The sequence below is a fragment of the Symphalangus syndactylus genome, chromosome 17, assembly GCF_028878055.3.
Source record: "Symphalangus syndactylus isolate Jambi chromosome 17, NHGRI_mSymSyn1-v2.1_pri, whole genome shotgun sequence".
Taxonomy (NCBI): Eukaryota; Metazoa; Chordata; class Mammalia; order Primates; family Hylobatidae; genus Symphalangus; species Symphalangus syndactylus.
Genome location: NC_072439.2, coordinates 51,690,032 through 51,708,037, shown reverse-complemented (window position 1 = coordinate 51,708,037; position 18,006 = coordinate 51,690,032). Strand labels below are relative to the sequence as shown.

At 34.9% G+C, this 18,006-nt stretch overlaps 1 protein-coding gene across 2 annotated transcripts in view; it reads right to left on the bottom strand.

Moving 5' to 3' along the window:
* The window catches only part of RNF13 (ring finger protein 13), a 177,176-nt gene that overhangs the window by 57,229 nt on the left and 101,941 nt on the right, over positions 1-18,006 (bottom strand). The window contains exons 5-6 of one of the 2 annotated variants that reach the window (XM_055250875.2): positions 15,522-15,609; positions 8,876-8,966 (exon numbers count right to left, since the gene is read on the bottom strand). In XM_055250875.2, coding sequence (XP_055106850.1) covers positions 8,876-8,966; positions 15,522-15,609 — 179 coding nt within the window. Of the gene's footprint in view, positions 1-8,875; positions 8,967-15,511; positions 15,610-18,006 lie in introns of both variants that reach the window. The other variant, XM_055250877.2, reaches the window with a different exon arrangement.

The window sequence follows — 18,006 nt, the reverse complement described above, 5'->3', positions numbered from 1 at the left end:
CCACCTTCTCCACCACTGGACTGAAAAAAACTACAGAAATGTGTATGTTGTAAGGTGGGGAATAGGAAATGCTACATGCCTTAATTCTCATTTATCGTTAACCATGTTATTACTGTGACATTATCTTTATAAAAATTGACAGGGACCCATGAAATAAAACTGTAATCAGAATAAGCACATCATTTGTGTTGCATGAGGAAATTTTACATGGCATCAAAGCTCTGCATTAAAAATATCCTTAGTTTAGGGAAGAGTCTGTATAATGCTCAGTAATATGACAGATATGACAGATGACTCCATTGGGCACTACCAGACTAGTATGGCGCCAGCAAAGCTATTCTGTTATCCACTGCTAGTTAATTTTTTAAGCAGTGAAGCCAGGTATTTCATAACAGAAAGGTTCAATGCAAAACAATCGTTCTCAGTATAAAGGAAAATAAAAACAGATTTACTCCTTTCCTCATACAGAGGTGCTTAGGACACCATAGCACTTAAGACAAATAACATGTATGCAACTTATTTCTTTCCGAGGCTATTTTTAAATCTTCATGCTATTATTTCTTATACACACACACAAGGGGCTCTATCAAGCTTCAACAAACAAAAAAGAAAATACCAGGAATTTACCCCAATAATTTAAACTTTCCAAAAATTGCTACGATTGCTAGAATACAAGTAGCTTTTTACTCCACTTTCCAGCAGAATGGGGGATAACAAAGGATTTCACACACACTTGTATAGCTTTGCACAAAATACTAAAGTAACTAATATATCATCAGTGTAAAAAATAAAATCAGCAGCAGCAGGGCCTAAGCTGCTCTATTTGATGCCATCTTTTCCAGCACGAGGCCAGCCAGCTCTGCAAATAATATCCCTGTTCTCGGCACATACCCTCTGAAACTGCCCTGAGCCAGTGGTACCACTTTCAAGTATAAGAGTCTTTCCATGAGACGCTAATCCTCTATAACCTCCCTACCCCACAGCCACTGACCTGCTATAAATAAACACTGTCAGGGTTTAGAAGCCAGACTATTGCATATCCTAAATTCAACCCATTGTAACTTAGTATCTCAGCAGTAGGAAGGCTTACAACCCTCATATTGTTTTTTTTTCTTCTCTTTTTATGTTTATGACTTCCTAAGGCACATTCAGCCTTGATGAGATAAATAAGTCCTGTCCTATGAGACAAGCCCCAGGGTTGCTCAGAAATAAACAGAGCTTCTAGGTGAGAAGAAGCAAGCTAAAAGAACAAATCAGGAAGTCCCAGTGAACTAGGAACTTCCTGTGTGTTTGTAACTACAGAAATGGAATCAATTTCAGAATTTCCCAGTAAGCATTATGCTAAGATTTATACGCCCAGGTTCTAAATCTCATATTCCACATATCCTGTTAATGCTTTCCATTATAAACTAATACCATTTTAGTTTACTGTCAATATATATTGTGAGGATTTTAAAGGGTCATCAATTGATAAAAGATTTTGAGCATCTCGCCTGTAATCCCAGCACTTTGGGAGGCCACGGTGGGTGGATCACTTGAGGCCACAGGAGTTTGAGACCAGCCTGGCCAACATGGCAAAACCCCATCTCTACTAAAAATACAAAAAAAAAAAAAAAAAAAAAAAAAAAATTAATCAGGCATGGTGGCCAGCACCTGTAGTCCCAGCTACCCCAGGAGCTAAGGCTGGAACCTTAGCTTGAACACGGGAGGTGGAGGTTGCAGTGAGCTGAGATCGCACCACTGCACTCCAGCCTGGGTGACATAGTGAGGCTCTATCTCAAAAAAAAAAAAAAAAGGTTTTGAGCATCTTGAATCAAAAGCTCAATGTACACTCAAGATACTGTTTTTTTCTTAACCAAATTGCTAATGGTGGATGTGATGATAGTGATGATACAGGGAACTACAACAGAACTACAATGGAATTTCAGTCCTTTGGCTCCATTTCTATTTCTTCTGTCAGCCCAGGTCTCCCACAGCTGAACTTGCAGACTCATCCTTGCCATAGTCCCAGATTAATCTGTATTTGAGGAAGAAGGTATTTAAACAGGTAAGTATCCTACCACACTGCCTCCATGTCCATGCCTAAACACAGCACATCTTATGAGCTCTACAGCTAAGATTTGATCATTGAAGCAGAGTCCTAAGCAACCCAGAAAATAGGGTCTTATTTTCCTTTGTGTGACTTCCCAGGCTAATTTCAAACCAGCTGCCTAGGCTTAAGCTTGATAATAATGACCTAATTTCCCTATCCTTCTGTTGACACACGAAGCCTTGTCTGCTCTTTTCTGACATCCAACCCCCACCAATCAAACTACTGAGCCTCAGTGGATTTACAGCCACACAGCAGAGCATTCTGTCCTATAGATCAGCTTTCCAGGCAATAACCTATGTTCAGCCCAACTGCTGGATAGCCCCATTTACTTGCTTGAACTTGCTCCTTTCAGACAAAGCTCACAGCTGCCTCATTAAACATCTTACGTCACTTAATAAACAGGCTCTGTGCTCAGCCCTGTGTCCCTATTTACTGCCAGTGCACTGCTCTGTCTTCTTGAGGAATTCTGAGGTAGTATAAAAGCAGTTTAATTTCATTAGAATTCACTAAATATCTACTGTGATATAGTCAATGGGCCCAGTGCTAGGGATTAAATATGAAAAAATAGAATCCCTAACCATCAGAGAGAATATAGAAATCTTAAAGGAACCTCAATGTTCTTTGTTCTAACTCTTCATTTTCAAAAGAGAAAATATGTCCATGAAGATTAAATACCCTCCCAAAGGCCACATCCTAGCAATCCCTCCAGTGAACCACACTACTCACTCTGATCAAAAACAAGCTTTGTCTCTGCCCACAACTTGTAAAAGTTGTATGTTATCCAATAATTTGCCTTCCCTAATAAAAGTTACAAAATGCTTCTAGAATTTAAGTTTTTAAAATACCAAAGTTGACAAAGGACAACAAACAGTTTATAAAACTATTCCCTGTGAATAAAGAAATGCTAATCAGACCAACTCATTTTCTTCTTGTCAGATTGGGAGGCCATAAAAAGACTGATAATATGTATTTCTGGCAAGAGTAGGAGAAAACACTGGCTTTCCTAAAATGTTGGTGGAAACATAACTGGTTTCCCTTTTTAAAGGGAAATATGACAATTGTTTACTGAAATTTAAAACTGTTTCTCCTTAATCAAAAAAATTCCACTTTTAGGTGCTTTTGCTAAAGAAACATTTGTGCAATTGCACAGAGTATATGGTCAAGGATATCATTAGAGCACTTTCTGTAATAGACAAAAATTGGAAGGTAAGCATTAACATTTATGAAGAATTTACTGTGTCCCAGGTATTCTTCTAAGAATTTTATTAATGTGTTTAATCCTTCCAGCACTGCTATATGCTGTAGGTTCTATTATTGTTCACATTTTAATGAGGAGAGAGGCTACAGCCCAGAGATAATAAATTTTTTGTTGAAGATCACACAGCTAAGAAGTGATGGAAGCCAGGATTTGAATCCACACAGCTCTTACTCCAGAGGTCATGCTTATAGCCAGTGGCTTACTGGCTAAGTAAATTAGGATATATCTAAACAATGGACTATTGTTAAATCCAGAATATACCATCCTGTTTAAAATCAGTTAAAAGAGTGAACAGTAGCTAAAAAGAATAAAGTACAATAAAACAATAATTGATAATACTTCATTAATATGATAAAAAACCAGAATCTTATTTAAAGAGGAAATGAGAAGCTTTCTTACTAAAGGGAGTAGTAACAAGGGAAAGATGCCTATCTCTACTATTTAACATGGTGTTAAAGTTATTACCAATGCAATTAGATAAGGGAAAGCAATTCGAAGCATAAGAATTGGAAGGAAAAGATAAAACTATTCCTATTTATGTGAAAAAACTGCCACCAACAGTAAGAGAATTAAGTCAAATTGCAGGTTATAATATCCACACTCAAAAATGAGCTTTCAGCTGTACAAATAAAAACCAGTTAGTAGATGTAACGAAAGAGGAGACTCCACTTATGATAGCAAACAATAAAATACCTTGGCATAAATTTAACAAGAAATGTTTATCTCACATGGATTTTGGACTAAAAAAAACAAACAAAGCTGAATACATAAAAACAGAATTGGCTGGGCGCAGTGGCTCACTCACGCCTGTAATCCCAGCACTTTGTGGGGCTGAGGCGGGCAGATTGCTTGAGTCCAGGAGTTCAAGACCAACCTTGGCAACATGGCAAAACCCCAGCTCTACTAAAAATACAAAAAATAGCTGGGCAAGGTGGTGCATGCCTGTGGTCCTAGCTACTCAGGAGGCTGCAGTGGGAGGATCACCTGAGCCTTGGAGATCAAGGCTGCAGTGAGCTGGCGCCACTGCACTCCAGCCTGTGCAACTGGAGTGAGACCCTTTCTGAATTAAAAAAAAAAAAAAGCAGAATTGAACAAATGAAAGGACATACCACACTCTTGAATAAGGAGACTTATCCTAAAAATGTCAATTCTTCCTAAATTAATTTATGAATATAATGTAATCTCAATAAAAACCTCATCAGGTTTTTCTGAAGCTAGACCAGTTGATTACTAAATTCCTTTGGAAGGAAAAACTGGAACCCTCATACATTGCTGGTGTGAATATAAATCGGTGAAGGCACTTTGGGAAAAAGTCTGGCAGTTCCTCAAAGTGTTAAACACAGAGTTACCACATAATGCAACAATTCCATTCTAGGTATATACCAAAGAGAAATAAAAACATATGCACATGTAAAAATTTGTACACAAATAGTGAAAAAAGCATTATTCATAATAGCCAAGTTGTGGAAACAAGCTAAATGTCCATCCGTCAACTGATGAATAGATAAACAAAACGTGGTATATCCATACAACGGAAAACTATTCAACAATAAAAAGAATAAAGTACCAATACATGCTACAATATGATGAACCTTGAAAACATTACACTAAATGAAAAAAAATCATAAAATATTATATGATTCCATTTATGTGAAATAACCAGAATAGACAAATCCATAGAGACAGAAAGTAGATTAGTGATTGCCTGGGGCTGGAGTGGATGAAGAAGGACTGGAGAACAGGAAGTGACTGCAAGTGTGTATGGGGTTTCTACTTGGGATATTGAAAAAGTTCTAAAATTAGAATGTGATGATGGCTGCAGAATTCTATAAATATACTCAAATCACTGAATTTTACACTTTAAATGGGTAAACCTTATGGTATGTGAGATATATCTTAATAAAATTGTTTTAAAAATTCCATTGGGAAGGACAAAAAAGAAACCCATTGGAATAACTGATGGCTATTTGGAAAAAGATATGATTGGATCCATTCTTCAAGCCATATATAGGATAAATTACAAATGAACCAGAGATTTAATGTTAAAAACAAAACCATACAAGTATAAATGTGGGTGAATTCCTCTATAACACAGGAGTAGGGAAAACTTTATTGAGACTCAAGACCAACAGCCCAAGGGAAGAGATATTTGATTTTTGGTTACATTAAAAAAAAACCAACACCATAGTGAAATAAAAATTTCAAAATACAAAAAAAATTGTAATATTAAAAAATAAAGGACCAACATACCTAATAAAATACAGAACTTCCAAAAATAGGGAAGAAAATGACCAATACTCTAATACGAAAAACTGGCCTAGAGGTAAACGGCTCATAAAAAATAAAATATAAGTAGCGCTTAAGCATAAGAAAAAAATGCTCAAATGTGCTTGTAATAAGAGAAATACACATGGAAACTATAATAGAATACCATTTCTCACCTATCTGATTAGCAAAAATAAAAACATCTGACAACAACTTTGTTGGTGAGGGGACAATAAAAGAGACACCCTCATAAACTGTTGGCATGACCCTTATGGATGGGAATTGACAATATCTAGCAAAAATACATATACATTTAACCTCTGAACTAGCAATCCCACTTCTAGAAATCTATTCCAAAAGTATACTGGCAAAAACATGAAAACACTTGGGCATAAGGTTATGCATTACAGCAGTATTTATAATTATAAAATAACGTAACCGATTCAAATGCTGATCAACAGGGGACTGGCTGATTAAACTGGAACATCCACAAAATAAGAGTTCTATGCAGCTGTACAAAAGAATGAAGAATATCTCTGTCTACTCAAGGATAAATGATTAAGTCAAAAGCAGGATGGGGAATATTGTTTATGCAGTAAGGGTAGAAGATAGGGGAGAGGAGATACATATTTTCCTACATATTTTTAAATTTAATGAACTAAATAAATTAAAATCTTTTTTTAATTGTTACTTATAAGGTAAGGAGAGGAACAAGATGGACAAGATGGATGATACTTAGAATCTGAACTTCTTTGAATATACATTGTTTCATTGATTTTGACTTAAAGTTTGTATATAATTTTTAAAATCACACTTAGGGGTAAGGGGAGCAATCTCCAAACTCTGAAAGCAAATGAATCAAATAAACCTGTGTTTTCAATTTATAACATCAGCATACAGACTATTTCACTTATCTTTTAAAAAAATAATTTGCCTGTAGCCCCCAGCTGCTGGGGAGGCTGAGGTAGGAGGATCGCTTGAGATCAGGAAGCAGAGGTTGCAGTGAGTTGAGATCATGCCACTGCACTCCAGCCTGGGCAACAGAGTAACAGCCTGTCTCAAAAATAATAATAATAATGATAATAATTTAACTTTAACTTATCTATTATGACATACTCTAAGGAGAGAAAGAACTGTTTTTTTAAAAAATGTTGGTAATAGCATTGATATTCTTCTTCTGAGTTGGTTGTGTACATACTTTACAATTAGAAAAGACAATATATTATTATGTTGGTGTCTTTCAGCATAGAAAAATAAAATACCCATTTAAGATCAATAAAGTAAAAATTCTAGACCTTTGAATTTAAATTGGAAGCAACAGTATACACTCATGATTTATTGTATCTTTAAAAGCCATACATATTTCCTAGTTGTGCCCACTGAAAGAAAGAAAGGGGGCTTTAGGGTAAAGTAGGTGGTAGATAGATAATAAATAGACAGATAAATAGATAGATGATAGATATAGGTAGGTAGGCAGGTGGATAGATAGATAGATAGATAGATAGATAGATAGATAGATAGAGTAGATCTTTATGTACAGGTCTACAATTTCTTATGATCAATTCTAAAATCTAAAAAGCTTTAAAAAATAACGTTTGCAATTCATTTGACAGTCAACTTGAAGTGAACTGACATGAAAAAACAGCCATATATTTATTGCAGATATATTAATTTGTTTGATTATGGGGTGCTGCCTCGAATTCTATTTGGAATGTTATTTAACTTTTTAAAATTCAAACATTTTTTAATGCCACAATATATCTGTAGCCAAGAGGTGGGATAAGAGAGTTTGTAAACTTGTATTCACCTGGAAAGGGTCAAAACATTAAGTAAATAAAGCAAGTTACAAATTATTAGGTACTGTATGGTTCCATTTTATGAGCATGTGATCACTAATTAAGGTGAATAATCAAATATGGGGAAAAACAAAGGGCTTTTTAAAAAACAGTAGTTGTTAAACAATAGTGTCATATAGAGACTTTCACTTTAAATGTTTTATATTTCAATTTTTCCATATTTTGCTAGTATCTATATATTACTTTTTAATTTTTAAAAGTATGGTTTTATAATTAAAAACAAAAACTACTCTTTAAAATACATATTAAAATATATAGAAGTATTCTAAATGAGGGAGCAATATTGAGGTAAAAGCAAGTACTAATTCTCCCCTCTTTTAACCAAGCAAACACAGCTGACAAAACACCACTTTGCATAATTGTTTTTTGATACAACTTCCAAAATTACATTCCTTAACTTAAAAAAAATGTTCTGAGCATATAATATGTAAACAGTATTTTAAATATCAACACTGTAGTGGGGAACTAACAATAACAGTAAACAGAAAACCTTACCCTCTTCTTTTTATGCATTTTCAAACAGAAATATTCGTGGATTTCTTTTCCCCCTAAATAATTAGAATTGGATTTCATTGTGCCAGTTTCTCTTCTGGCAAATGTAGATAATAAGTGATAATAATAACAACCACTAGAGGGTTGTTGTGAGGATTAAATGGATAACAAAATGTAGAAGTCTTGCTTTCATGAGTGCCCAGCTTTGCTAAATGCTCAATAAATATTAGCTGTTTTTATTATTATTTTTGTTGTTGTTCCTCTTAGACCAAAGTCTGTTCAGGTCAACTACGTTTTGGGGATCTGTGTCATGGAAGAAGTTCTGAAGTGTTCACTGTACCGTTTTCTCTGTTTTCTATATTAGCTGAGACAGCTGTGCCTTAAGTTAATTTCAGTCTGTATGTTATATTTGTAATGAGATTATTTTGTGGGGGTAGGGGAGAAGAGTTTCATATAAAAGTTCTCATTCAAACCAAGCTTCTAAAACTTGAAAACTGACTTTTTGCCTTTGTAAATGTTAGTCACTTAACACAATGTTTTGGATTCTGTGTTTATAATACATAAAATATCTTTTTAGTAATATACAAACATTTCTTAATAGAAAATGTCATATAAACGGAAATTGCATTGTTTTAAAATACTAGTAGTTTGATTAAACTTTAAAATGAAAAGTTATCTTTTTAGCAACAAGCGTGACTTACTCTCACTAGCATGAATGTATTTTCAACATAATCATACAAAGTAGTAAAATACTTTAAGATACTACATCTTAAAAGCATAATGATTTAAAAAGGGATAATTTAGCACTACAGAGTTCATTCTGAAACATAATCTTGATTACAATATTATATAATTCTACCTTAACATAAAGAAGAATTTTAAGCAACATGATTTTTTATATCCATTACTTACCCTTTCTCATATGTGAATTCATCTTTCAGAGAATTAGCTGATGATTCACCAATAAAGACAGATGGAATGTCAATTTTCTTTAGTACCTCAACTGTATAAAAAAAATGAAATTATTCTTAAAAGCCCATACCTAGTATATAATCAACTTAACTTTCTTCATAATAGCAGCAAATGCAACTGGAAACAATTATAATCAACTTTAATTGTCTATTGCTTGATTTTCCAGATTGCAGATTTTATTCATCTTCAAAATGGTTGAGAAACATAATATTTACAGTAACAAAGCTAACATTTTGCATATACACATTACCTGAATTCTCTCAACAGTCTATAAGATTCAGATGTAATTTTTATTTTTAATATTTCCATTTGATTTCTACCTCTCTAGACATAACTTATTAGAGAAGAAAGATGAGGAAGAAATTTTAGGTTTTCTTCCCACACATAACTTAATTCCTAAATGAAAAAGAGAAAAAGCTTCTTTTACATACCCATTTCCAGGAGACGTATAAGCCAGAGAATATAAGAAAAGACAACTTCGCAACAATCTAAAAAGTAATACCACACATCTCTAGCTTTCCAGACTGAAAGGCTGACAGGGGTTGAGAAAGGGAATAGGGTAGGAAAGCTGGTTTCTACTTCCTTGTAAGCCTGGCGCTCATGGCAAAGCTTTGTGTTTGATTGGTATCTTAAGATATTTGACTCTTCTACCCATATTCAAAACCAACATCAAATGCCACCCAAAAAGAATTTTGTAAAAATTACCCATTACTCAGGAATAGAAAGAAAAACAATCCTCTTAATGTTGCTAATAGAAAAAGCAGCCTCATTATTAGCTGTGAGTTAGTTTAACACATTTGGCTTTAGAGAAGGCCCATTTGTTTCCTTTTTATAGTTTTCAAAATAACTTTGTTCTGCATTTTAAAAACAATGCGTATTCATTATGCATTTAAAAGGGGGGGAGGCAAGTAAAGAAAAAGAAAACAAAACAAAACCATAATCCTTCCCATCCAAGGACAAATGTTTTATTTAAAGTAATAAGCAGTTCTGTAAGTTGTGACAAATACATACAATTATAACCACAACCACAGTTAGGATATAGAATGTTCCATCACCCACCAAAATTCCCTCATACAGTCAACCCCTCCCCGCTAAACTTATAAATTACTGATCTATTTTGCTGTTATTGTTTTCATCCTTATAAAGACAAGGTTTAAAATCTTGATATCCTTGGTAGAGTAAGTTTTTTTCACTTCTAGATTGTTTTATGCAAATATAAACATTCAACTCTCACACATTCTCTCTCTCTCACACACACACACGCACGCACGCACGCACGCACGCGCGCGCGCACGCACATGCACACCAGAAAAAAACACGTAAGCCCCAAAGAGGGCAGAAACAAAAAATATTAGTCAAGAAATATTTAATCACTATTTTTATATCAACGTGATCAATAAAATTTTATTTTTTATATCAATGGGATCATATAATTTTTAAAGTGTAAGCTTTTTTTTCTACACAATACAGCTCAGATATCCTGTTAGGTCAATAAATACAGATCTACCTCATCATTTATTTTTATTTTTATTTTTTTAGAGACAGGGTCTCACTATGTTGCTCAGGATGCAGTGCAGTGGCTATTCACAGATGCCACCATTGTGTACCACAGCCTGTAACTCCTGGGCTCAAGTGCCCCTCCTGTCTTAGCCTCCCAAGTAGCTGGGGCTACAGGCATTATTTCATTTTTTTAATAGATGCAGAGGTATTGTTATAGGACTATATATTATTTTTTCATATTTGGGAGATATTTTCTATCTTGCTAAGATATTTTCTCTATCACATAGGAGTTTAAAGCTTATTTTATTTGATACTTAAAACTTGGAATTATATACCCTGTGTATGATGCTTTCTCCTTTCATGAAGATACTATGACAAACTCAAGGAATAACTTTTGGTTTGTAACTACTGGCTAATAATATTGGAAGTAACCTAGCTTCTTTGAATTATGATATCTAAAGAGATGTAAAAAGCTCCTTACTTTAATAAAATGATTAAGAAAAAGGGAGAAAATATTGTAAGCAAATATGAGTAGCCATCTTGAAAATGGCAACATTATCTACTGAAAACAAAACTAAGTATGTTTTACTTCACAAAATACTTTTAAAACACTCTATTTTGATCTGTAAAACAACTCTGTGAAGTATATATTGACAAACAAAGATAAATTACAATTTGAATGATCCAGCCCCAAACTCTCCAGATTCATATATCCAATTGTCCATTCAATATCTCCATTTGATTGCCTAATGGATGTTTTGAACAAAGTTTCTCAGCTGAACTCTGAATGTCTCTTTTCCATTAGTCGATCGACTCTATTTCTCATCTCTGTAAACAGCATAGCCATTCACTTAGTTTCTCAGACTAAACATCTTGGAATCATCCTTGACTCCTCCCTTTCCCTTACTCCCTATACCAAATCCTGTCAGCTTCAAAATATAGCCATATTCCTACCACTTCTTATGACTTTAACTACTAATACTCCAAACCACCATCACTCTTGCCTGGCTGCTGTAGCAGCTTTCTAAATGTTCTCTCTGTTGGTAATTTTGCTCATCTTTCACCTTCAGTGTTCCCTCCAAAGAACAGCAAAAGTGCTCCTTTTATAAAATATGTCATATTACCTTACACAGCTGTTTAAAACTTATTTTTTATTCATTCATTCATTCATTCATTCAATCACTTGGAGATGGAGTCTTGCTCTGTCGCCCAGGCTGGAGTGCAGTGGCACGATCTCGGCTCACTGCACCCTCCGCCTCCCAGGTTCAAGTGATTCTTGTGGTTCAGCCTCTTGAGTAGCTGGGACTACAGGCATGCACGCCACCACACCTGGCTAATTTTTTATATATTTAGTAGGGACGGGGTTTCACAATGTTACCCAGGTTGGTCTCGAACTCCTAAGCTCAGGCAATCCTCCCGCCTTGGCCTCCCAAAGTGCTAGGATTACAGGCCTGAGCCACTGCGCCCAGCCTAAAACTTATTTAGAATAAATTCCAAAGTCCTTATCATGGCTGACAAGGCCCATCATATTTGACCCCTGGCTCCTTCTCTAACCTTATCCGCCCACTCCCTCCCTTGTTCACTACTCCAGCCATTGTGGCTTTATGCCACACTTTGGAAACGCCAAGCATGCTTTATCTTTGAGCTGTTGTACTTGTTCCGTCTCCTTGGAATACCCTCCTTCAGAAATCTGCATGACTCAACCTCTAACTTTAGATCTGTGCTCAAATTGCAATGCCTCACAGAAGCTTTCTCTGACCGCCCTATCTAAAATAGCTGCCTTCCTTTCATCTCTGTCATTCTATATCCCCTTATGCTGATATTTTTCTTCATAGCATTTATCACTACTTGACATTATAGCACATCTATTTGATTATGTGTTCATTTCTTCTCTCCTACTCTAGAATGCAATAAAATGATAATAATCACAATAGTAATAGCTGAACAATCATTAAATGATTGCTAAGAACCAGGAAGTCTTCTAGACGCTTAACAGGCCTTAATTCATTCAATCTTCATAGCAACTAAATAACTTAGGTACTATTATTATCCCAATTTCACAGATCAGAAAAACTGAAGCATATAGATATTAGGTAATATACCCAAGGTCATACAGCTACTAGGTGGTAGAGCTGGGATTCAAACCCTGACAGGCAGTACCCAGAAAGTACTCTCTTAACTACTACACTCTACTACCTCAATGAAAGATATGAAGGCAGAGCCTCTGACTGCATCATTACTTGCTATAGTCACAGTGCCTAAAACAGTGCAGAGTAGGCTGTCAAAAAGCATTTGTTGAAGAAAGAAATCAAAGAAAAGAAGGAGAGAAAAATGACCCAGAGATATTAACAACTTGACCTGGTTATATAGTTAGATATTTGCACAGTTTGGACTCAAACTGGAGGCTTCTGACTCCTTATCTAGGCTCCTCTCACTCTGCCATTGCATGGGTTTTCTCATATACCTTCTCTCATAAGGTTTTCACAAATTTGTCAGGTCAAGTAATTATTAAAATTATTCACACTATTATAGATGAAAATAATGGGCTTATAAAGATTAAGTATAATCTTCATTTATACTTTATTTAAACCAGGGCGCAGGTACCTGGTTCATATATCAACTAGCCTGGCTTAGAATAAACACATATTTCCTGGTTCTGAAGTTGGTGTCCTTCCTACCACTTTCTGCTGTCTCCTAAAGATAAAGAATGTTATTGGCTCACTGAATTAATCCATTCTGTTCCTGGCTGAAATAAAAATTGGTGTATTCCTTACGTGCAGTGTCAACAGGAAGGCGCTTTTACAACTTCCTTTTGTTTCCAGGAGTTAATATCTCTACTTGGTATAAGATACCAGTATTCCTAGGGAAGGCCTTAAAAAGAGGGACAGATAGAAGCCTCTTCTGATAAATCCATGCTTTTCTTACCTCTACCAAGTAACAGCAAAGATGAAAATGGTAAAGATCTTTACAACATTTGTCTCTGTACATATAAAATGTTTAAACACATGTGCAAAGATGCAGCAAAATATCACAGAAAATAATCTAAGCAACAAAGTCAAGAACCAAAATTCTGAGCAGTCTTTGAATAACAACTCAGTTCAAACATTTCCATGGCAACAGCAGGCTTATATGGTTATGTGCTACTTTTAATATTGAACATCTTTTCTTTAGGAGCTGACATGATTATCACAAAAAGGTTTTACAGTATTACAAAGAAAAAATAAGTGATAAAGGGAACTGACAATTTCAGCCTGCAAAATTTTTACTGAAAACATGTCAAAAGAGTAAATAGTTTACAAATAATAATCAAGTTGTTCAATCCAAAACATATTCAGCCCTTGAGAAGGTCTTGAAGGTTTGCTAAATCCTGGGCTTGGGCCTTTAGCAAAACACACAAAGAGTAAGTAACTTGCTCAAAGTTATACAACTGATACAAGTAGGATTTGATTTCGAATTTAGGCCTATTTCCAGACTATGCATGCTTTCCATTTTGCCAATAAATGTATACAGATCACAAAAGTTACTGACCATGGGATGTATCAACTGGGATAATTTTTTTTAAGAGGGAAATAGTTAAAGGAGAAGTAAAATGTGTCAAATTGGTAGTACTAACATTACCAGTTTATTTGATAAGTAAACTCACTTAAGTAAGTCCTGTAATTCCCATGTAGTAGCTGTCAAACTATTCCTGAAATGCTAAAACTTCTTATGGGTACTTAATGGATTCTACAGTCATGAAGATTTAATCAGATAGGAGGTTAAAATAATAATTTAAAATATAAAGAAATTAACTAAGAAATGTATTAATAAATTTTACTTTTTACATATTGTAATTTTGCCTCACTCTATTAGGGTTAAGAAGGACAAAAATGCACAGGCGTGGTGGCTCACCAATGTAATCCCAGCACTTTGGGAGGCTGAGGTGGGCAGATCACCTGAGGTCGGGAGTTCAAGACCAGCCTGACCAACATGGAGAAACCCCATCTCTACTTAAAATACAAAATCAGTCAGGCATGGTGGCAGGTGCCTGTCATCCCAGCTACTCAGGAGGCTGAGGCAGGATAATCGCTTGAACCCAGGAGGCAGAGGTTGCAGTGAGCCAAGATCGCACCATTGCATTCCAGCCCGGGCAACAAGAGTGAAACTCCATCTCAAAAAAAAAAAAAGAAGAAGGGCAAAAACAAAAACAACAGAAAACACTGTCATAGGCTAAAAGAAGACTTTTTGGTTAAGGAATATAAAATATTTCCTTTTCAGGATGTAGTTATTTAAACTCCTAAATACATTCCAGTGTTTTCTATCAGTCTATAGCTTTATGTCTATACTTTGCTCTACCCTGAAAATATGAATCAATAGGACTTAATAACAAAATATATTATGGTTATGCACTCAAAAGAATAAAATAAAATAAATTCTAATCATGAGTGTTGACAGTAAATCATCTTAGTATCAATTAGAAAGGTTTTGATAAAACCCCATAGTGCCCTGAGTAACAGAAACTACATTGAGGCATACAGCTTAAAAGTCAGTGTCTTATTACAGCCAGTTATGCCACTAAAATTGGCTCGTTTTTCCCTACAAGCTAATAATTAGTAGAGAGTAAGGAAAGACATTCCCATCTGAAATGAAAAACTATGAACATGCCAGTGTATGACAAAGGGCTAATAACCAACTGGTATAAGGAAGCACAACTATGTGGCTTTGGAATTCCAGCAGATTATAGCAGCTACTTAGTATATGTGCATACCCTAAAATAATGCTGTGAATCTCTAAATAAATTACAAAACGCCCTCTATGGCATTCTTAACTCAGCATGTTTATCCCTATTAAAGCTGTTTCCCCCACTTTGGTTTTCAACAAAATATCAATAAATAAAACCCATGTTTAAAAAAGAACTGTTCAGAAAAGAAAGTCATTTTCATCTCTACTATGAATAAAATCATCCAGAGAGTTAAGAATGAGGGATTATCTGATAGAGAAGAAATTTTGCTTTTTAAAAAGAAAATGAGAGAAGGAAAATCCTGTTAATTTTTAGTTACAAATGATCTGTCAAACAGGAGAGAAGAAAAGTGATACCTGTACTTACTGTCGTTGGATCCCATGCTAATGAGGTCATCAGAATCAACATTGTGAACTATGGCTGCCTTGTATCCTGCTCTCTGTGCATTTAAAACCTGCAAATCAAAAAAAAAAAAAAAAAAATCATGTTATAAGGAAGATAGTGGTTTGTCACAGTGTCCCTCAACTCTATAAATCAGCAAGTCTATACTATACACCTAGTACTAGATTATGAACATACATAGAAATAAATCTCAGGTATGCTCTTGAGACATATAGATGTTTTACAATTGATTATAAAAACTTATCGAAGTAAATAAAGGATAAGGATACAAGCTAAAACATTAAAAGGAACCAAAGCAATAAATCTGTTTTGCTCTAAAGAGGTAGAAACTTGCTATAATCAGGCTTAGGAGTTACCAGACCTTGAGTATTCAATTCCCACCTCTGCCATGAATTAGTGGGATGAACTTGAGCAAATTACTTCTTTTGTAACCCTCAGTTTCCTTACCTTTGAAATGAGAATGACAATATTCTTGTCATATGTAAAATAATATTTTTAAAATGCTTAATACCATGCCTAACACACAGAAATGAGTCAGATAAAACCAGTTCATATCACTAGCTTGATCATCCAAAATATTCTGTAAAATTCCTTTACAAAGCTTTTTAAAAAATTAAAAATACCTGCAGGCTGAAGTTGCTTACTCTGGTTCTATCTAGCTATTTGATCTTTCCTAAAGCTCGCCTCCAAAATAGTAACCTTTGCACCATAAGAATGTATTGGATGTGTGGCAGAATTTTCTTACATGAAAGATCTGGAAAGTGTCAAAATATGTTATTACATCTCACTTTAAAAATAATGTTCTGTTATAAGTAAAAATAAACCCAGACCTAAACTACTTATTGTATGACCTTTAGACTATTAGCAAAAATGAAAGATCAGATAGATCATTATTTGCATATTGGTTGAATAAAATAAAAATTAGGAGGGCAAACATATATATACATAGTTTTGAATACTTGAAATACTTTTGAGTATATATAGTTCTGGATACTAATGATAGTAAGAAACTCTTGAAATACATTACCTTATGAGCATTCCATAATGGTATGTCTCAGAGTGTTTGAGTGTTAAGTGTTTTTAAGAAACAGGCATATTAATTTTTTAGAAGAATTTCCAAGTCTAATATTAGTTCCGTTTTAGTTAAAAGCATTATAATGATTCAACACTCTGCTATAATTCAATAAAAATAAAACCTGAGTCATGTTCCAAAGGGCCAGGGAAAACCCAAAGAGTCAAGTTCCCAAATGTAAAAAGGATGTGCAATTATTCAGACTCTGGATCTGAAGGCTAGGTAAGAGAAATGAGGTCTACATATTCAACCCCAGTCAGGTCAGTTGACTTGGCACAGAGAAAAACTCTCTTCTACATTATTCTTGACTTCTCTAAAACTATCCCACCAATTCAAGTTAGATTTCTGAAAGAGACAACAGAGTGGATAAATCAGAATAACATTTTCCTATTACTGAAAAAAACTAAATCTGTAGGAGATATGACTGCCCCAAGAAATTAATACTTTGTTCATCTTATAGCCTCCATAGCACCTATGAAATAGCCTGACACAGGGTAGGCCAGTATTAAATATTACTTGAATCAATTAAATGTATTTTTTAAATGTGCTTAAATCAATAGCTCATATTATAACATTATGAACACAAGAGATAAAATCAGGCAGAAAGTGATTTTTTAAAAAACTAATTAAAATAATATAAATTGTTTGTTGGCACAGGACTTACTGCTCTAATGTAGGAATGGCAAGAAATCACCCGTCAACAAAACTGTGACAAGTATGTTTTAGAGTTGTGCAAAGAAAGGTCAATAATCAAAAAAGTAAGTTTAGCATTTTTGCATATGAGTACATGTTTTATTTTTAGGTGGATTTTGTTATCCAACTATGAATGTTGAGAAAATGCCAGTCCCCCACACCCTCTTCCCCTTAGATATCACTACTTTCCAAAGGGAGGAAAAAAATAATCTCTTAAGAATGTAGTCTATAAACCTTGATTATTTGTTATATATATTAACTTCTTATTTCTGCATTATATTACCATGGCAGTACAGACTTCACTTGGCTTTTATTTAAACCAAAGTATACTCAGTTGGGGTTACTATTAGTTTATCTGATGCTTTCATGACCATTTTTTTTTTTTTTTTTTTTTTTTTTTGAGACGGAGTCTCGCTCTGTCGCCCAGGCTGGAGTGTAGTGGCGCAATCTCTGCTCACTGCAAGCTCCGCCTCCCGGGTTCACACCATTCTCCTGCCTCAGCCTCTCCGAGTAGCTGGGACTACAGGCGCCCGCCACCACGCCCGGCTAATTTTTTGTATTTTTAGTAGAGACGGGGTTTCACCGTGGTCTCGATCTCCTGACCTTGTGATCCGCCCGCCTCGGCCTCCCAAAGTGCTGGGATTACAAGCGTGAGCCACCGCGCCCGGCCTTTTCATGACCATT